General features: G+C 33.3%; 1 protein-coding gene across 1 annotated transcript in view; it reads right to left on the reverse strand.

The window, feature by feature from the left end:
- The window catches only part of LOC124521203 (disintegrin and metalloproteinase domain-containing protein 18-like), a 146,526-nt gene that overhangs the window by 86,849 nt on the left and 36,772 nt on the right, over positions 1-22,905 (reverse strand). Inside the window, exons 8-12 of the mRNA XM_047092313.1 lie at positions 21,408-21,479; positions 21,048-21,214; positions 19,958-20,039; positions 6,990-7,126; positions 3,355-3,538 (exon numbers count right to left, since the gene is read on the reverse strand). Coding sequence (XP_046948269.1) covers positions 3,355-3,538; positions 6,990-7,126; positions 19,958-20,039; positions 21,048-21,214; positions 21,408-21,479 — 642 coding nt within the window. The remainder of the gene's footprint in view (positions 1-3,354; positions 3,539-6,989; positions 7,127-19,957; positions 20,040-21,047; positions 21,215-21,407; positions 21,480-22,905) is intronic.

The following is a 22,905-nucleotide window of genomic DNA, read 5'->3' on the forward strand; positions in this document are numbered from 1 at the left end:
TACTTGGACCCTCTTAGCAGCACATTTTTTCATTGTTTTACTGAAAGCAGTATCTGGTGAGCCACCCAAATAATTGGATACTAGATTTTTTATTCTTACATTTTGTTATAATATGACCACTATTCTGAGTTTTTGAGACCCTTCCATATTTCTATATTAAGGTAGTTCTGGCAATAAAAAAATAATAAAACAGTTCTGGCATATGAACCTCATTTATTGTGGGCCAGACTGCAATATTCAAAGATTCATCCAGCAGCAAATCAAGACTGGCTCCAAATCTCCTTGCCTAATAGATCTTTATTCGGTAGAGATTATCATCCTATCAATAAACCCTACCCTATCCAGGCCTATATTTAACGCTGTGAGCCAGCATTTTTAGCATCTATTCATGGCATATTATCCAGGTTTTTGTACATACATATTAACAAATTCTACAAATTCTTAAAAAATAATCTCTTTATCCTAATAGAAGAAAGTACTTTCTCACTCGGGCTATACTTAGATTTGATGCAGTCTAGAACCAATGAGGGAAGGCAGGGACAGATCTTGAAAAGAACAAGCATCATCTTGTGAGACATCCATCGCTTGTGAACACATCTTTGTGTGGTCTCTAGGCAATGTGAAGCTACCTTCTTCCACCATTGAGCTAGCAGTGACTTCCCAGAACAGAGATTTCTGAGAAATTTGAAGGTTTAGGTTTCTAAAGTCCATCATTTCAAATGTCCTGAACCTATAAATGAGTACATTTTGTTATCTGGCCAGCAATACATCCACTTTCATAATCTTACCCTGAGTGTATGCTTCCTAGGAAAACTTCTGGTACCAGCTGACTTGGTTTTAGTTCCCCAAGAAACAGACCACTAAGCAAGGATGCAGACAAGTACTTTATTTGGAGAGTGTACTAGCTCCGTAATGAGGCTGTCACAAATTACCAAAAACCTAGCAAGTTAAATAATTATCTTATAGTCTATAAATCAAAAGTTTAAGTACATAAACTAGTCCAGATCCTCTGCTTATGGTATCACAAAGGTAAAATCAAGATGTGAATAGGGCTATGTCCTTATTGGAGGCTTTGGGAAGGAATTCACTTCAAGTCTCATCCAGATTGCCCAATTAAGTTCCTTGTGGTTATAGTACAGGGATTCTTGTTTCCTTACTGGCTATCAATCAAGCGCATGTTTTCTTCTCCTAGAAACTAATTACATTCCTTCTGTGCTTCCATGTTCCTTCCTTCAGCAACAGCAGGTTGGGTCCCTCTTTCCAAATATTTTTGAGTCTTCTGCTACATTTCTGTGACTTCACTTAGAGAAAGCTCTCTGTTTTTAAGGATTCATTTGATTAGATTGGACCTACTGAGATATTCCAGGATAATGTCCCCATCTTAAAGTCCATAACCTTAATAACTTCTGCAAAGTACCTCAGTAATATAACCTACCACAATTCAAAGGATTAGAGTGAGGACATCTTTGAAGGTCTATTCTACCTACCACCAAAACACTAAGAGCAAGATGGGAGCAAGATGTTAAGGAAGGGAAACAAGCCAGGACATATAGGTTTGTGAGTTGCTTACTGCTGTCTTAAGCTAAATCCCACAGGTACTTCTAGGAAATGATATAAAATAGGGGGCATCAAAACATTTTATGTAAAGAGTGAAATATCAACTATTTGCAACTTTGCTAAAATAGTGCACCTTATGGCTTCTATTGCAAGTGTTCAACTCTGCCATTGTAGCACAAAAGCAGCCATAGATAATATGTAAATGTATGGGCATGGTTGTCATTCCGATAAAGTTCCATTTACAAAAATATGTAGCAGCTGAATTTTGTCCACTGGCCAGTTTGCAGAACTCTGATACTGAGCATATTTCATAGAATTTCCTTGTAAGAGTCAAGGAATCTGGGGCAATTATCCACCAAATACCCTTCATAATTATTTGAGGGTTAATCGTTAGCCCCAAGTGCACTAAGTCCACCCTGCTAAAAGCTGAGCATGCTACTGAGACCAGAGGAGGTACTCCAACAAAAAGTCTTAGATACTTGAAATAAATACTCTCTCCAGGAATAGTCAATGCTGACAAGATACTGGTAGGCCACTGACAGTGTCTGTTGTAAGTGACAATATGTCTACAGCTGGTAGCTGTGGAAATTCACAATGTGCAGACCTAGCTCCAGATTCTGTTGCTTTATTCTATCCTTCATTAAAAATAACTAGTTTTTTTTGGTGGCAATTGGCACCGTATCTAGGAGGATGTGAATACAAGATGAGCATAGTATCACTAATTAGAAAACTAAGATGACTTTAGAAAATCTCAGATAACTGGAGGGGTGCCTGGGTGGCTCAGTCAGCTGAGCGTCTGACTCTTGATAACAGCTCAGGTCATGCTCTAATGGTTCATGAGTTTGAACCCCACATCAGGCTCCATGTTGAGTGTGGAGCCTGCTTGGGATTCTCTCTCCCTTTCTCTGCCCCTCCCCTGTTCTCTCTCTTTCTTTCTCTCTCTCTCTCTAAAATAAATAAAATGAAAAAAAAGAAAAAAAAGAAAATCTGAGATAACTGGAAAGCCTACATAGACACACACACACACACACACATATATATATATATATATATATATATACATACATATATATTAATGCTGGGGAATAGTGGAGAATTAAGATAACTTGTAGAGATTTAATATTATGTAAACAAATGGTGGCCCACTATTTTTGTAGATGGATAAGAAATTCATGTAACTGCTGGGGGACTAATAATGAAATTTTATTTTATTCAAATAGAGGGGAACTGTGACATATTATGCAATAATGCTATTATAATAATGTTATTATAATTAGTATGTATAGAATATTTGGTTGATGAGACTGTGGTAGGCTGGATATATATATATATTTAGAAGTGAGCAAACAGGACAAGTTTTTGATCGTCCTGAAATTGGAAATGCAAGAATGCTTGAGGATTAAGAAAAAAACATTATAATGTTTTACCATTCTTGCAACCAAAAGAAAGGGGAAAATTTTAAACAAACTCAGAAGAAGTTTGTAGAAAAAACAGAGACTGGGGCCACATACATTAGGAAATAAGTTGTGGATAAAAAGCCATTTGTTCAGCCTATGTATGCAAAACCTCTTCACTGGCATACTTGGGAACAGTGTGTACAAACCAAGTTTTCATGAATCATTTGTCTTCTCAATTGAAGAGGGATGGAAAAGCAATTCATATATATCCTAACCACTACTCACTTTCATATCCAAGTTCCATATTGAAGACATAGTTGCATATATAATTCCAATACCATGAAAACCACTTATTAGAAATACAAGAAATTGTGCTCAAATTCCAATCTTTACTGCTTACCTCTTCGCTTCCACAGTCACATTCTTCATTAGGTTCCAAAATCCCATTACCACATACTGATTGATTTTGGTATGATGGTTGCAAATTTGAAAAGTTCTGAAGACATTTAGCCTCATATTTTGAAACAAAATTTCTATAGTCATGCATGCTACAGTTGCTAAAAATCTTTAAACCACTGGAACCCCTACAATGAAATAATAATCCTCAGGTAAATAAACCAGGTTAATAAAAGCCCATCTAAACGATGTTCCATATATAATGATATGAATTGCAAGATGGCTTAAATGAAAAAGTTGTGCCTTAGCAGAGATGAAGTCAAACATGATTACATTTTAATTTATCACTATTAATCTTTAATGTTTTTAAAATGGCATTGAAAATGTATCTTTACAGGAAAGCAGTAAAGTTTAATGGTTAAATATCCACCTATCTATCATCTATCTATATATCATCTATTATCTACCATCTATCTTTCTACCTGATACGCTCTTCAGTCATATAGCCAAAGTTTTCTTCCCTCATTTCAGTCAGATGTCTACTCACATGTAACTTTCTAAAGAGGTCTTTCTTGATGTTATATAAAATTGTGTCCCTTCCCACATTCTCCTTCCACTGTCATTATTTATTTTTCTACATATATTACTCTATATTATTGTATCATGTAAAAATAAGCATATTTGTATTTTTTAAATCTGTTTTTATATGACTTAAATTTTGCACTAAAATATAAGTTCTGTGAAGGTCTTTATTTTCATGTTCACAGCTATATTTTTACTGGGATATCTAATATATATGTCTAATAGATCTCCAATGTATATTTTAAATATACTGTGTAAAATATTGTGTACTGGTCTTCTCGGCCAAGCCTGTCCCATCCACTATTCTCAGTTCCAGGCAACTTTAATCTTCTAGTTTCTCAAGATGATAACATTGGTGTAATCCTGCATGAGACTGCATGTTGGAATGGTAACATTTTGAATACACTGAATTAAATAAAATATATTAAAATATATTAAATATATTATATATTAAATATTTATTATATGTTAATAAAATACATTAAAACATATTGCTGCAATTAACTTCATCTGATTAAAAAAGGTTTTAATGTTTGCTTATTTTTGAGACAGAGAGACAGAGTGCAAGTCGGTGAGGTGCAGAGATAAAGGGAGACAGAGAATCTGAAGCAGGTTCCAGGCTCTGAGCTGCCAGCACAGAACCCAACATGGGGCCCAGGCCCACAAGCCATGAGAACATGACCTAGGCCAAAGTTGGACACTCAACCAATGGAGCTACCCAGGCGCCCTATGTTTTTTTAAATGTTTTAATGCAGCTACTAGAAAATTTACAATTACATATGTTGTTTACATTTTAATTCTATTTCACAGTTCCCCTCTAAGCAATCATGTCTGAAACAGTAACTCTTAAACAGCTATATCTGTGATGAGTGATGTTCTGGGTTGACTCCAGAGCCTCCAAGGAAAGAAATGTATAACTGCCAAGGGTTTGGAGTTGGGAGAGTGAGAAAAAAAAGGCATGCTTTAGCTTTCATTGATATACTCATTTGTAATGGAATCAATAGGGGAAAGTGTGAAGACTGTCACAAGGAAAAATAAGCAATTTTGTCTATTACTTTTAACTATTCTGTTTCAATAGACATCAGTGCCACTACAGTTTTGCAGGCTACTCTTAAGCAGAAATCTACAAATTTTGAGCACTGATATCTTTGTACACAAAATTAGCTTAAAAATAGAGACCTAGGTTCTTTTCTACTTGGACCACATGCTTTCTGAGTAAAAATTAAGTGTTAGTTAGAACTTGAAGCTTTCAGGGGCACCTGGGTGGCTCAGTCAGTTAAACGTTCGACCTCGGCTCAGGTCATGATCTCACAATTTGTGAGTTCGAGCCCCGCGTCGGGCTCTGTGCTGCCAGCTCAGAGCCTGAAGCTTGTTTTGGATTCTGTGTCTCCCTGTCTCTCTGCTCTTCCCCCACTCATGCTGTCTCTCTCTCCTTCAAAATTAAATAAACATTACAAAAAAAAAAAGAACTTGAAACTTTCATTTAAAACGTGTACAAAGCAATTTGTTAAATCTCTGCCTAAAAGATGGCCATGAAAAGGAAGAAATGAATGTATTAGCCTAAGTATATAGAATTTTAATAGACCCAGACATTTCAAAGTAAGTCTTAATCGATTGTTTTTTTTTGTGGGGAAAGTTACCACCGAGGTCTAAAGACAACTACAAAATAAGTTGAGTTAAAGCAGCTGTTTCAAAGTATTTTCATTTTTTATCCCAAACTCCAAGTGTGGGCTTGGAAACACTGAGAAAGTTATTTCAGAGAAACACAGCTTTTCCTGCAACCCTAACTCTTTTTGAATCCCATGGACATTATTAACTTGGCAAAACCTCAACTATTTACTTTCTTTACTTATGCGTTTGATAGCTGAAATTACATGGGCCAAAATAAACAAACATGCTGTTTGAATTCATATTACTTTTGTAATTACTAATATTAAGTATCCATTCAAAAGGCCCAACAATCTTATCACATTCTGAAGTCATTTCTAATTTCTAGTCTCCAAGACATGTGTTTCACGTCTTTTATCCAAGCTCTTATGCTCCTTATTCTCAGCTTCCTATCAGAAGAAATTGTCCTCATCTTTCCACCTCCATTAACCAAACTACCTACATCTTTATTTACTCTGCTAACATCTTATCACAATAATTGAGTATACACAGCTCCAAAAAAAAGCCAACCTATGAGTGCCTGTGCAGCTCAGTCGGTAAAGCCTCAGAGTCTTGGTTTCGGCTCAGATCATGATTTCACGATTTGTGGTTTCAAGAGCCCCATGTCAAGCTCTGCACTGACAGTGCCTGCTTGGGATTCTCTTTCCCTCTCTCTGCCCCTCCTCTGCTTTCTCTCTCTCTCTCTCTCTCTCTCTCAAAATAAATAACTAAACATTAAAAAAATAAAAATAAATAAATAAATAAAAGCCAGCCCCTGTACTTATGCACTAGATTGTATCCTAATGTACTCAGTGATTTTGTTAAGTCTTCATTTTATCCAGCATCATCACCCTTTCCTTCTTTTCTCTTTATTTCTTTGTCTATAGATAATGTAGTTCCTCTTATCTTAATAAAATTTTTAATGCTATTATTGTTCTAATTGTATTATGATTCTGCTGATTTATGTAGGTAGCCAATCGTAATATCTATAAATAAGGACAGTTTTTTTTTCTTTTTCAAATGTTTCCTCTTTTTTCTTTCCCTTAAAATTCTGGCCAAAGCTCCCTGGACTATATCACTGAGGATAATTTTACATATCTTTGCTTTGAATGCCAAGTGCTATAACAGCCAAAACAATCATAGTACCATGTTTATATAGTATTTCAAAGTCTTTATAAATCTTAAAAATTTCCCTCTAATTCCCTCAGGTATTTCTTAATCATGATATCTACCACTTTCCTGGAATTTTGTATCACTTAGACAGATTTATTAGTAGGAAAATTCTTCGATACCTTTCCAATTTTTGACGTGGAGTGGAATATAAAGAATAAAAAATTCATCACATCTTGTAAACAACCTAACATATATATATATATATGTAAAATAATTAAGAAGAAAAAAAAGCCTTACACTGCTTTATGATTCATTATGCATGTAGCTCTTGGACAAGAACATTTATTAATATCATCATATGTTAATCCCATTTTAAGGCCAAGTAGTTGAGCTATAATAACGGAAAATCCCTCCAAAGTTACTGCATCTGGATACTAAAATAAAGAAGATTGAAGGGAAAACCATCATATAAGAAGTTAACAAAAGCAAGTAATAAATTAAAGCATTTTGTTCCCATAAAATTTTATATTTTAATACTCTTTATGTTAAGTATATTTTACAACATTATTTTGATAAGTCATTGACAGGACTATCCATACTGGTCATTTGATTAAGAACAACGCAAGAATGTAGGGAATGATCAAACTACCAGTATTCTCTGGTTTACAATTTGACACACTCAAATTCTATAGCCATAAGCACACTTAGTATTTCTGATGCAATCAACATAAAACACATTTGTGTAACTTTTCCATTAAATCAGTTCATTCAATTAGTAAATATTAACTCAGTGTACACATGTGTCAGGCACATTAACAGAAGATGAAAATGTAGTGGCATGCATGACAGAAATGGACATTGTTCACATGAGGAGCTTCCATTACAGAAAGGAAGAAAGAAAATAAACAAGAAACTTAAAACAAACTTCATCAATACAAATCGATCACAGAAAGTATTATGAAGAAAATGAAGTACTCCAAAAGAAAATTCTGAGGAGGAGTAGAACCACTTAAAATTTATGAATTAATATTTAGGCTGAGGTGTAACACTTGGGAAATGACCCAGCAATATACATAGGAGTAAGGTATTTATATGGAAGCTCATTAAAAGGTTGTGGTATAATGGATGAATTTTAAAAATAATAACAAATTAGAGATATAGGCAAAGCTATGGTAAGGACATTTGGAATGAGAAGTTATTTTAAAAAGGTTGCTGGCAGTACAGAGTCGTATTTCACATTACTTAACTTTTGATAAGTAAATTGTGAAACTTTTCTCATCCCTTTAGTCATCACAGGAAAAATTCTTAGAGTTTTTCTTATTTTTCTACATCAGTTGAAATTTATGGTGAATAAGATTTAAGTAATTCATGCCTAAAAGAAAAAAAAAAGATTGTACATATGTATGTGCAAGTGTGTGAATGAAAACATGGAAAAATCAGTTAATAGCTAATAGTTAATAGGTACCTTTTCTTTTTACACTATAAGACTGAAGTATAAAAGAAAGGAAAAAATTCCAGTAACAGAATTTGAAAGACAGATAAAGCCACAGCAAAACATGAAAGGTGATATCAAGCTGATCATCAGATTTTAAGACAGGTTGTTAACAACCATAAGCTGGCCTTTTAATGCAAGCTCAGAAAAAGAAAACATGCTCTTGTACTTCCATAATTCCACAGTTGAGAATGAATCCCCTCTATAAAGTCACACAACAAGGGGCTCCTGGGTGTCTCAGTTGGTTAAGCATCCAGCTTTACCTCAGGTCATGATCTCAGGGTTTGTGATTTCGAGCCCCGTGTTGGGCTCTGTGCTGACAGCTTGGAGCCTGGAGCCTGCTTTGGATTCTGTGTGTGTGTCTCTGACCCTCCCCCACTTGCTCTCTGTCTCTCGCTCTCTTTCAAAAATAAATAGACATTAAAAAAATTATAAAAAATAAAGTGATACAGTAAAATAAAATAACCCAGTAGCTATATTGTGCAGGAAGAGAAGACAATTATACAAAAAATTCTTAACAGAAATAAAAAAAGAGGACATCACTGTAGAGCTTGTTGATTAAAAGGAGCTATGATGTACAAAAGAAGGAAATTGTACCCTTATCTTACACCATTCACAGAAATTAACATGACATGGATTAAAGATTTACACATAAGACCTAGAACTGTAAAAGGTTTAGAAGAAAACATAAGCAAAAATCTCCTTCAAATTGGTCTTGGCAACAAGTTTTGGGTTTCACACCAAAAGCACTGGCAACAAAAGCAAAAATTAACAAGTGGTGTAACTACTGGAGCAACCCACGTGTTCACTGATAGATGAACAGATAAGGAGTATGTGATATGTGTATGTACAATGGGATATTATTCAGCATGTAAAAGAATGAATCTTGCCATTTGCAACAACATGGGTGGACCTAAAGGGTATAATGCTATATAAAGTCAGTCAGGCAGAGACAAATATCATATGATTTCTCCCATATGTGGGATTAAAATAAAACACAACAAAACAAATGAATAAGCAAAGAAAAAAAAAGAGACAAAAAGAAGTCCTAAATACAGAGAACAAACTCATAGTTGCCAGAAGGGAAGTTTATTATTTATTTTATTAAAAATAAAAAACTCATAGAACTGAAATATAAGTAGAAAGGAGGCAGGATATAAGTTCAACAAACAAATCAAGTGTATTTCTATATATTAGAAATACACTAGAACAATTGAAAACTGAAATTGAAAACACAATTCTATTTACAATTTTTCTTTAAAAAGTTAAAACATTTATGTATATGTATCAGTTTGCTGGGGATTCCATAACGAAGTACCACTACTAGGTGGTTTAAACATCAATATTTTTTTCTCATAATTTTAAAGGCTGAACATCCCAGATCAAGATGCTGGCAGGACTGGGTTCTAAGTCCTTTCTCCTTATGTCTTCATATGGTCTGTTCTCAGTACATATCTTGCCTCAATCTCTTCCTATAAGAGCACCAATCATATTGACCTGATTTTCATTAATTACTCCTTTAAAGGCCTTCTCTTCAAATACAGTCACATTATGAGGTACTGGGGGTGGGATTTCAATCTATCAATTTGGGGAGGATATAAACCAGCCCAACAAATGGTAAAAATGAAACAAAACATGTAAGGAACTATATGCTAAAACTTAGAATATTTTGAAGAAACAAATCAAAGAAATCCTAAAGAAAGTGAGAAACACTGCATATTCATGGCTTTAAAAAATAAAACAAAGTGAAGATTTCAATTCTCCCCAAATTGAACTATAGGTTTAATGCATTACCTAACAAAACAGCACTATGTTTTTAAAAACGGTTTTGAAATTTCAGTGGAAAGGCACTGAAATTAGAATAGTGAAAATAATTTTAAAAAGTAAGAATCAATTTCTGAAATTTTAAGCCTTACCACATATTTAGAGTAATCAAAACAATGCAATATTGAAAGAAGACAAATAGATTGATGAAACAAATAAAGTCCAGAGATAGACCCAGATAAGTATGCTCAAGTGAATTTTGAGAACGGTGCAAAATTTCAAGCAAGAGAGTATCTCTTCAATAAATTATGTTAGAACATTTGGAAACCCTTAGTCAAAAAAATTCCTAAAAACTTAATAACTTATATCTCACTCAGCACATATTATTAATAAAAATAGGTCTTATTTCTAAGTGTAAATGGTAAACCTATAATAATTTTAGAAAATGAGTGAAACAGTCTCATGATTTGGGTAATGTACTATGGTTATTGAACAAGTTTTCTTTGGGGAAATCTGAATAAAGGGTATATAAAAACTGTTCTACTGAACTTCTCATGAGTCTTATTTTTTTGCAAGAGAATAAGCCTAAATAACAAATAACACACAGAAATCATAGCATTGTAAGATCAAGCAGTGAAATTATTGAACACTATCAGAAGAAGTAAATCCACTGTCAACCACTATGAAGTGTCTCAGTATCTGAGGGGAATTTAAGAAAACTTTCAGGTGAAAGCAATGCCAGTTTTTGATTAGTAACAAATTATTAGTAGCAATTAATTTTCATACCTAGATTTTAGTGAAAGCATAATTTGCTAGAACATCAAAAGAACCATTCCATTTAAACTTTTAAGTATTATGCTATAACCAGGAAGAATGAAGAAATAAATTAATGAAGAAATAAATTCCCACACAAATTAACCAAGGCTTGAAAATCAACACTTAAGAACTTGAAAGCAGCAAAAAATAAGTGACAGATTACACAAAAACGAACAATTCCATTATTGGTTGAATTTTCATAAATAACAAGGAGGGAAGAGTGTGAAATACATTTTAAGTACAGAAGGAAAAAGATTATCATCCCCAAATTATAAATCTAGCAAAAATAACACCAAAATTAGATTGAATAAAGATATTTTTACATAAAAAACTAAAGAATTCATTGCAAGTGGACATGAACTACAAAAATCGCTGGAGAAAGAGATTGAGGTTGAAACTATGATTCTAGATGAAAACTTAAATCCTCAGATAATTAAAGTATTGGAAATGATAAATATATGGGTAAATACAAGAGATTTTAGGTGGCTTAGTTTTGTTAAGAGTGCTATAACAATTATTAACTATTCAAGGGAAAATGAATAATATTATCTTGCAGATTTTTATGTATCTTAAAGCAAGGTTTCTACCTATGAAATAAAGTAACATAATTTAACTCTCCGTGAAAAGTTAAGTCAATTCCTAAAGACTAGGGGGAAAAAAGAACCTGAAGAGAGCAGAAAAAAAAAACCCTTGAAAAATCACACAGAACTGGGAATGATTCATGATCACACCAGTCAGAATAAAAACATTCATAATTTATGAGGTTTTGGACAGAGTACGTAGAATCAGAAGTCGACTGCCTCAGTTGTTTGGCAAGCTTTACTCTAGATGAAATGAGTCCTGTTTCTACTTGAGAACATTTAAAATAACAGCGTGAAAGAAGCAAATTCTACGCAAGTACTTCAATTCTGTCTGAGAAAAGGGACAATAATACACACATAGACAAACACACATACTATTTATTTCTTTTTTTATGTTTATTTATTTTTGAGAGAGAGGGAGAGAAAGAGAGTGAATAGGGGAGGGGCAAAAAGAGAGGGAGACACAGAATCCAAAGCAGGCTCCAGGCTCTGAGCTGTCAGCACAGAGCCTGACATGGGGCTCAAACTCACAAACCATGAGATCATGACCTGAGCCGAAGTCAGACGCTCAGCCGCCTGAATCACCCAGGCACCCCAACAAACATACATATTAATATGCAGCAACTGACAGTGTATAATTGAAAACAAGCAACCAAACAAAATTTAAAAAGCAGAGGATGCCAGTGAAATGGCCAAGTAGATAGTCCCAAGAACCCATCCCTCCGCGAAAACACTAATAATTTGAGGAAAATTTGTCAGAATCAATTTTTTCAGAACTCTAAAAAATAGTCAAAGTCTTACAAGCAACCAAGTGAATTCAGAATCAATGAAAAAGGCAACTTCAAAATTTATAGCTAGTATTTTAAAATGCTACCAGACTATGGGGGTATTTTCTTACATATTTTTTAAATGTATTAAAATTTTTAAGTCAACTCGAAAATGATAGGAAAGCATCATGGCATATTTACTTCCCCTACTCTTGCCCCAGTCTACAGCATGAATTTATTTCTGGGGTCTCCATTCTGTTCTATTTGTCTAGATGTTTGTTTTGTACCAGTATCATACTATTTTGATTACTGTATATTTATAGTATATTTTAAAGTCAGAAAGTGTCATGTCTCCAGATAAGTTCTTCTTGCTTGAGATTTCTTTGTCCAGGATTTCTTGTGGTTCCATATAATATTTAGGGTTTTCTTTCTATTTCTGTAAATAATGACATTGAAGTTTTGATAGGGAATGCACTGAAACTGTAGATCACTTGCGTGTAATATAGACATTTAAAAATATTAATTCTTCCAATTAGTGAAGATGGGATGTCTTTCCACTTATCTGTATCATCTCATTCCTCTCATCAATGTTTTATAATTTTCATTGTGCAAATCTTTGACCAATTTGGTTAAGTTTATTCCTAAGTATTTTATTCTTTTTGTTACTATTGTGAATGGAAATGTTTTATTGATTTCCTTTTTCAGATAGTTCATTGTGTATAAAAACATGACTAATTTTTGTAATGTTTATTTTGTTTCTGCAACTTTACTGAATTTATTATTTCTGAGTCCTTTGTTGTTGTTTAGGGGTTTCTACATATATGATCACGTCATCTTCAAACAAGAGATAATTTTACATCTTTTTTTTCAGTTTTGATTTTTCTTTCTCCTTTCTTCCTTCCTTCTTTCCACCTTTCTTCCCTTCCTCCCTTCCTCTCTCTTTCTCTCTTTTTCTTCTCTATCTTCTTTTTCTTCTCCTTCTCCTTCTTCTTTTGTGTAATTGCTCTGGCTAGGACTTCCAGTATTATGTTAAATAGAAGTTGTGAGAGTGGGTATTCTTGCCTTGTGCCAGATCTGAGATGGAAAGCTTTCAGTTTTCCCTGGTTGATTATGATGAGCTCTAGGCTATTGCCATATGATCTTCATTCTGTTGAAGCAATTTCCTTTTAAAACTGGTTTGTTGAGAGTTTTTATCATGAATGGATGTTGAACTTTCTCAAATGTTTTTCTGTTTCCACTAAGATGATTGTGTGTTTTTTCCTCTTTCATTTTGTTCATGTATTGTATCATATTGACTGCTTTCCATGTTTGGCCATGATCATATACTGCTTAGTACTCTGTGTTGTGATTGCTTTCCATGTTCAACATATGTTTTGTCTCAGGGGTAAATTCCACTTGGTCATAATGTATAATCCTTTTAATGCAATAAATTGTATTGAAATTTTTTTGCTAATATTTTAAGCTTTTGCATCTCTGTGCATCAGGGATATTGGCCTGTGGTTTTGTTTACTTGTGGTATCTCTTTTTCTGGCTTTTATATGAGGCTGATGCTGGTTTGTTAAAATATATTTGGAAGTGTTCTCCCTTCAATTATTTTGAAGAGTTTCAGAAGGATTGGTGTTAATTATTTTGAATTTTTGGTAGAAATCTCCAGTAAAACCATCTGTTCCTTGGCTTTTTTTTTTTTTTGGTTGGGAGGCTTTGATTACTAATTGAATCTCTATTTGGTATTGCTTTGATCAAGCTTTCTATTTTTCTTGATTATTTTGGTAGGTTGTATTTTTCCAAGACTGTATCCATTTTTTCCAGGTTATCTAATTTGTTAACATATAATTATTCTTAATAGTCCTTTTTTACCTCTCTAATTTATCCATTGTAATGTCTCCACTTTCATTTCTGACTTCATTTATTTAAATCTTCCCTCTACTTTTTTCTTAATTATTTTAGGTAAGAGCTTATCAATTTTATTTTTCTTGTCACAAATCCCAAATCCTAGCTTTGTCATTTCTCCCATTATTTTTCTATTCTCTATTTGATTTATTTTTCACTACACAAACTCTCCAAAAAAAATCCAGAAATAGAGAAAACATAGCTCATTTTATGAACTCATCATTACCTTGATAGAAAATCCATAAATAGCCATTACCAGAAAAGATAACTACAGTTTGATATACCCAATCACCATAAATGCAAAATTTCTTTTTTTCTTTATATATATATATTTTTAATGTTTTTTTAAATTTATTTTTGAGACAGAGAGAGACAGAGCATGAGCAGGGAAGGGGCAGAGAGAGAGGGAGACACAGAATCCGAAGCGGGCTCCAGGCTCTAAACTGTCAGCAAAGTCCAACGTGGGGCTCAAACTCACGGACTGTGAGATCATGACCTGAGCCGAAGTCAGACACTTAACTGACTGAGCCACCCAGGTGCCCCTAAATGCTAAATTTCTTAACAAAATTTCACCAACTTGAATCCAACAATATATGAAAAAGACAATACAACAAGACCAAGTGGGATTTATTCTGGGAACACAAAGCTAGTTCACCAATTGAAAATTCATCAATAATATAGTCACCATATCAACAGACTAAAGAATTTAAAAATGTATGAGTTTTCAGTAAATACAGAGAAAGACATTTGACAAAATCCAATATTCATGTTTGGTGAAACAAAGAAACACAAAAAAATATCTGCTTAGTAAGAATCAAAGGGAGCTTCCTTATAAAGAGTCTCTCTATAAATCCTATAGCTAACATCCTATAAAATCATGAAAGACTGAATGCATTCCCTGTAAGATTAAAACAAGGCAAGGGTTTAGACTCTCACAACTTCTATTCAGTATTGTACTGGGGATTCTAATTGATGGAATAAATTGAGAAAAAATAAAAGGCGTGCAGATTAGAATGGAATAAACAAAATTGTCTCTATTCTCAGATGACCTATGTATCTATCTATCTATCTATCTATCATCTATCTATCATCTATGTAATCTACCTAAACATCTATCTATGTAGAGAATTCCAAAGCCTATCAAACAACTCATATAACTGGGTTTCCTAGCTTACAGAGGATAGTGAACACAAAAAGCATAGCTAAGACATGGGTTAGTTTGATTAACTAGATAAATGTATTCAAATATCACCATGTGTAAAACAACATGAATTCCTTTCTTTTCAACTTTGCCAATTTCACTACAAATAGACCATCTTTGCTCACGTTTAAGTCAATTGATAAAACTATTAAAGCCATTCTCAAATGTTTGAGCTGTTGCACTAAATTAAAAAACTCAGATATTTTTACCTAGATTTATTTATTTATTTATTTATTATGAAATAAACATTATTCTATTTTTGTTTACTAGAACCCTTAGTATCTACCCCCCACTTGTTGCCCAGGAAAATGTCAACATAAATTAGCAAGATCTTATATGTTGTCTTGCTTTATGAGCTATCATCTTCTGGAAAGCCTTTACAACTTTTATTAACCTATGAGGATAAAGGCTGATGAGATTAAAATAAGGCAGGGTAAACTATGGTCCACAAACCCAATCTAGCCTATGACCAGTACAGCCTTCAAATAAGAATGGTTTTAGGGGAGCCTGGGTGGCTCAGTTGGTTAAATGTCTGACTTCAACTTAAGTCATGATCTCATGGTTCGTGGGTTTGAGCCCCATGTCAGGCTCTGCTGACAGCTCAGAGCCTGGAGCCTGCTTTGGATTCTGTGTCTCCCTCTCTCTCTGCCCCTCCCCTGCTCACACTCTGTCTCTCAAAAATGAATAAACAAAATTTTTTAAAATAAATAATGGTTTTATATTTTTAAATAATTAAAAAAATTAAAAAATAATATTTTGTGGCAAATTAAAATTATATGAGATTAAATTTCAGTATTCATAAATAAAGTATTATTGGAACACCACCATGCTCATAAATTTATATACTTTCTATATTGGCTTTTGCATTACAGTGGCAGAGTTAATGAGCTGTAATGTAGATTACATGGTCTACAAAGTCTGAAACATTTAGTACCTGTTCCTTTATGTATAAAATATGCTAATTCTTAAGATAGAGCTTAGAGTGAACAGGTGTCATTATAAGGCATCCAATTCAAATGAAATTATTACAGGATCTTTACACAGAGAAGAAGTTTCACCTCACCACAGATGTGGACCAGCTACTTCAGTTGACCAAAACACTCTTAGAAGAATTTGTCATTTTAAATTTTGATCGGGGTTCCTGTTCTGAGGAATTCTGAGGTTCGGGGTATCTGGGTGGCTCAGTCGGTTAAGCATCCAGCTCTTGAGTTTGGCTCAGGTCAGGTTTGTGGGATCAAGCCCTTCGTGGGGCTCTGTGCTGACAATGCGGAGCCTGCTGGACGTTCTTTTTCCCCCCTCTCTCTGCCTCTTTTGTGTGCTTGCACATGCTCTCTCACTCTCTCAGAATAAATAAACTTAAAAAATATATTAAAAAAAATTTTTTTAAATAAAATGATCAGGTTCATCTTGGGTTCATCCATTGTTACAATCCCAAGTCTAAGGTCTCCTTCCAATTAATGTGCTAATTATAAAATAACAGGTTTGGTCCCCGCTTGTCTTTATTCTAATTATTTTCTAATGCTTATTTGTTTTTGAGAGACACACAGAGAGACAGACAGACAGACAGAGTGCAAGCAGAGGAGGGGCAGAGAGAGAAGACACACAGAATCCAAAGCAGGCTCCAAGCTCCGAGCTGTCAGCACAGAGCCTGATGCAGGGCGTGAACTTACAAACCGTGAGATCATGACCTGAGCTGAAGTCGGCTCAGCTTACTGAAGATGCTTACCTGACTGAGCCACCCAGGTACCCACCCCCACTTGTCTGTAATTCTGCAACATGAACAATTAATTGGGTAAATGATTCTCAGTTATACTTGCCTAGTGGTTACCAAAAAAAGGAGACGATTTTAAAGCCACTATAGGATCCAAGAAGAAAGAATTTTATAAAAGCGACTGGGGAAAAAAAGCAGCTGGTTAACAGATAAATTATTGATAAACCAACAGAGGATGATGAGGCAATTCTGAGACTAGAAAAGCAAAATGTTGCTACCAACACCAGAACAGGATGTATAAATGAAGATCCATTCTTAGAATCCATAAACAAGTGCTACTCAACAGGAGCCACATGACAGAAAGACGAGGAGTTTCAGAACAGAAAGCAATAGTTCTGAGACATTTCTCCAAGCAGGGTCAGTATGTAGACATACTAAGACATCTCCCTGCCTCCATCTAATCATCCACACTTGCTGAATATACCCAAAAGCATGAAGGCAAAGAAGCCCAGGGAATATATATATGTAGTTCCCTATGAGATAGATCAGAGCAGAGGATTATCATGAAATGGATCTGAGAACACTTAGATGAGTGACTGATCCAAAGTATAAATATCAAAAAATATTAGGGAATGTAGAAGTAAAAGAACAAACTTAAATAAGATAAAATAAATTATATAATGAGTCAAAATGCTCTAATATATAATTAACAAAGTTCCATAGAGAAAAGGGGAAAAAATGATCAAATAAAATATAGTAAAATTTCTCAAATCAGAAGTAAATTAGTATCCAGATTGAAAGGACTTTAATATAACCAGCATATTGGATGATGACAGACAACACACAAGGATTTTAAAAAGTCTTAAATGTTTCCATACAGAAAATAAGCAAGACACACAAATGAATGAGAATAAAAATAGCATTAAATTTCTAAAGAAATGGTAAAAGACAAGGAAAAAATCCTTTAAAATTCCAAGGTACAATTATTTTAAAAGGAAAATTAACCATAGGGTGTCTGGGTGGCTCAGTCAGGTAAGCATCAGACTGATTTTGGTTCAAGTCATGATCTCAGGGTCATAGGCTCAAGCCCCACATCAGGCTCCATGCTGAATATGGAAACTGCTTGGGGTTCTCTCTCTCCCTCTCTCTCTGCCCCCTCCCCCACTCATTCTCTCTTTCTCAAAATAAAGAAACATATATATATATATATGAAAGTAAAATTAACCAATCTTTGAAATAATTAAATGTATTTTCAATCATGTCACTCTCAAACAATTTGCTACACATCTATTTTTTAGTAAATTATAAGAGCATATATTCTACTAAAATGAGTAAGCAAGTCATGAAAATAGAATACACATGTTCCAAAGGAGAAATGGTAGAAAATTTATAAACAACCCCTATGCAAGAAGTTTAATAGAGATTGGGGGAAAAAAAGAAACATCCCCAGAGCTCCAAAGAGGACTTTTTGAAACATGTAAAAAAAGTAGAGGCAATTTTTAATTTTATTAAAGAATTTGGGCAAAGGCAATATTATGCAGTTACAAATTTGGGAAGAAACAAAAGCTATGCAATGAAGGCAATTTAATTTTATTTCATTATTTGGCTCATCTGAGAATAAAACAAAATTCTAATAGGCTATATTATTACAGAGGAAGAATGGAAGAGGTGGCAAGTCAGTATTATGAGCTATTAGGATCCTAAATTCTGACTTCACTGATAGTAAGTCAATGGATGTCTAAATTTGAAGACTCAAGAAATTTCAAGGGCATTTTATTTAAAAATATAGAGTAAAAATGAATAAATTATTCTTACACATATAAGCATGGGTAAATTCCACAGACATAATTTTGAACAAATAATTGGCAGATACAAGAATATACTGTGTATTATTTCATTTACATAAAGCTCAAAAAGAGGCCAACTTAACCAATGGTGATAAGTGTCACAAAGTGGTTTTCTTTGATATGGATAGTAAGTGGAAGGAGGTATATGAGTCACAGGGGTCTTATGAAGTGGTAAAATACACTATTTCTTGATCTCCATGATGTTTATGGCTATGTATTAGCCTGGTCAATATTAATTGTGCTAGATATTTATGATTTTTGCAATTTTCTTTATATGTAATATACTCCAATAAAACTTTTATTTACAAGGAGATGAATATAAAAGTATAAGTCAGGAGGAAAAATTTAAAAAAAAAATGCTGGCGTAGTTTATGTAAGGGACTGATTTCGTTTTTTCAGTATTAGTCCTGTAAAATCACTTGTTTTTTTAAATTTTTTTAAAAAACTTTTATTGTTTATTTATTTTTGAGAGAAAGAGAGCACAAGCGGGAGGAAGGGCAGAGAGAGAGGGAGACACAGAGTCTGAAGCAGGCTCCAGGCTCTGAGCTGTCAGCACAGAGCCTGATGTGGGGCTTGAACTTGGGTACAGTGAGATCATAACCTGAGCTGAAGTTGATCGCCCAACTGACTGAGCCACCCAGGTGCCCCAAAAATCATTTGTATTTGTAACACGTGAATGTGTATTACTTAATAAGATACAAATTTAAAAAGAAAAGTGGAGCTATATGAATCAACATGTATATGTCTTTTAAAAAGCTGTTCAAAATAGTTCTGAAATGATTCATAAAATAAGAACAATGCAGAACAACATGTAGTAAATGGACCCATACTTTTGTAACAATAGCATAATAACACATAAAATGGCAAGGACAAATTCATGATTTTTGCTATTTCTTGAATTTAAAGTAGACATACAGGAGGATTTAACTTTGCTTACTGTTTTACATCCTTAGAAATTCTGATATAACTGTCATAATAGTCATTATTCCTATTCGGTGAATGAGTATATTAATGTATGTTCATATTATGTTCTAACATTAAAATAATTTTGTCCCAACAAAATAATAAATACACATAGAGAGAAAAATGCCTTATTATACACTACTTTTATTATACACTATTTAGCTATATTAAATAATATAAAATGCAATATACAGATTAGAAAAAAATAGTAAAGAAGGATAAAAATTACATACCATAGCAATATCTGCATTATGGCTTTTATTGCATATTGTGCCAGAAAATGTTGCTCCCAAATATGTAGGATGTTTCCTGTAACTACATCATTATAGTATAAACTTTTTATTACCATAGTTATTCAGAGCAATTTACTACTTTATTTATTAAGCTAAACCTTCCATAAAATTTACAATGGTTTTCAAATATACAAATTTTTGACCTGGATAATATCTAAAATATTATACAAAATGCTCATTGAAAATTATGTTTCACTTTAGTAGCAATTTTCTCTCATCACCTCTTAGACTTGAAATAATTTCACCATCATGAATTCTCCTCAGTTTCCCTTATCCTGCATGCATTCTTTTGATCACTAAAAGTCAAAAAAGTTTTTTTATATTTTTATTTTTTTTAAGAGTACTTATTTTCAGAGAAAGAGAGCATGTGCACGCATGGAGGAGAAGCAGAAAGGGGGAGAGAGAGAATCCCAAGTAAGCCCCATGCTGTCATTGCAAAGACTGACATGGGTCTGGATCACGGCCTGAGTCAAAATCAAAGTCAGAGGTCTAACCAACTGAGCCACCCAGGCACCCCAAACAAAAAGGATTTTTAATCTGTGGAATAACAAGTTTGGCCTGTCCTAAATGTAAGCATTTTCTTAAATTAAATATTATAAAAAAAAATTCTTTTTAGTCAAGCAGTAGACATGAAATGTATTAACATATTATAGATAATATTAACTGAATAGTGACAATTTTAACATTATTAATAAGCTAAAGTTTACATGTACTCTTTAGTAAACATATATAGTAGTAAAGTATGTAGTATAACATAAGTAATGTATTCTGTAGTTATGAAAGTCAAGCCTTTTTATATAAATTATATTCCAAAAATATTGTGATATATGTGATATGTGTTACTTATGTTGTTTTCATTTTTATCATATTTTCAACTATACTATAACATCTATGGCAATAGCTATATATGAAAATGTTTAACATTTTCAGAGGCCTACAGAAAGTTGAAGAACACAGTAAATGCATTAATTATCAAATTAATGATATTATTTATGCATATCTCTTTTTTAATGTAGAACATTGTGCTTACATAAGTAAGAATGCTATGCCATGGGGCCGTAGGATAAGATAGTCCCGTTTCCATACAAAAAATCTTTGTAATAAATCATCAGCATCCCCGTTGGTAGAAATTTTGTTTTTATCTGACCACAATTCCAAGGAGGACAGCATTACAGTCAATTTGAACTGAGTAAACATCTAAAATAAGATTTATGGCATACTTGTTAAAATAACATTAATTATTAAATCAAAACGATATAACATAAGGAATATATTCAGTTTATTATTTAGATTATTGAAGATTTTTAAGTCATTGATTTGTCATGGTAAAATAGAAACCGGTTTCAATGATTTTTCATAAAACTACAAATGTAAAAAATTTAAAACTTACAGTGTTGACAAGGCCAGTAATCTGGATAATTTTCTGTGTTACAGCCATCATTTCTGATCCCATATAATCATACTGAAAAACAATTTTTAAGTTATTCTTTTAAAATGTAAGTGATAATAATTTCTCTTTTGATGGTGAATATATCTTGCTCATAACAGGCAGGTAAATCATAGGATTTGTCAAACAATATAACACATACTACTATAATGATGATGACATCATAAAAGAAGCAACAATAAAAAATCATAGGCTTTTAAAATAGACTCTCACTTATTAATATTTTAAAGAAACTCTCAAGCAGAAACAATTGAAATCATCAAGAGGTCCCAAAATAACTTCAGAGATTCCTCCTTAGTTTAATGGGATTTCTTCAGCTAGACACAGAGGGAAACACAAAATCTCCCATCACATGGTTGGTTAAAAATATCAAATCAATGAACAAAATAAAAGGGCTCAAATATATCTATAGAACAAAAAAACAAAAATGACAATTATAAAAATTAAACATTATGTGGAATAAAGGATTCAAAAACTTTGATAATGAATACAATGAAATTATGCAAAGGAAAGGAGAAAAGAAACAAACTGTCCTGTGAAATGGTAAATTCTTGAGAGGACATAAACTTGTATTTATTTGAGAACTTAATTAATGTGTTCTTTGCAGTCATGTTTTGGAAAATGCTTAGTACCTCTGCAAAAGTTGTTAATTCTACAAATTGAAAAAATGGACTCCTACCAAATCTTAGAACTCTGCATAACTTGTTTACTCAAAATTTTGGTAGTTATTGAAATGGATGTGCTTGTTATAAGTGTTAATATAGAAATAATGTAAAATTAATTATATATTTCCATTTCATGAATTAGAAGTTAAACATATTCTAGTAAGTAAAATTTCCTTATAATAGAAAAAAACATAGCATTAGAGAAGTATTATACATATGAAATGTATTCCTATACAACACACAAATAAAAAAAATCCTCATTTATGACAATATGAGAATACTCAAGATCATCAGAGTAGAGGTATAATTTCATATACTAAATGTCATGACACTTTGGAAGATAGAGCTAGCCCCAAAGGTTTATTTCACAAGGTAAAAATTCTCAATATATAAGGAAGGCATATCAATGCTTAATTAGTAGGAAATAATATACATCATCAAAATATGGAAAACAAAATGGACACAATTAAAACAAGAATTTTAAAAACCTGCAATAGTTCAAGATATTAACCCAACTCTCTCAGTAACTGATAGGAAAAGAGGGCAAAAACTTAGTAAACTTAGAAGGTCTGAGCAATACAGTTAAAATGTTTGACTCATTAATATACAGACATAACTCCATTCGAAAAGGGCAGAATAGGGGCGCCTGGGTGGCTCAGTCCGTTAAGCGTCTGACTTCAGCTCAGGTCATGATCTCTCAGTGGGCTCAGGTCATGACCTCACAGTTTGTGGGTTAGAGCCCCGCGTCTGGCTCTGTGCCGACAGCTCAGAGCCTG

Source organism: Lynx rufus, unplaced genomic scaffold, assembly GCF_022079265.1.
Source record: "Lynx rufus isolate CCGP_SWC_20201006 ecotype Redwood Valley unplaced genomic scaffold, mLynRuf1.p SCAF_3, whole genome shotgun sequence".
Lineage (NCBI taxonomy): Eukaryota > Metazoa > Chordata > Mammalia > Carnivora > Felidae > Lynx > Lynx rufus.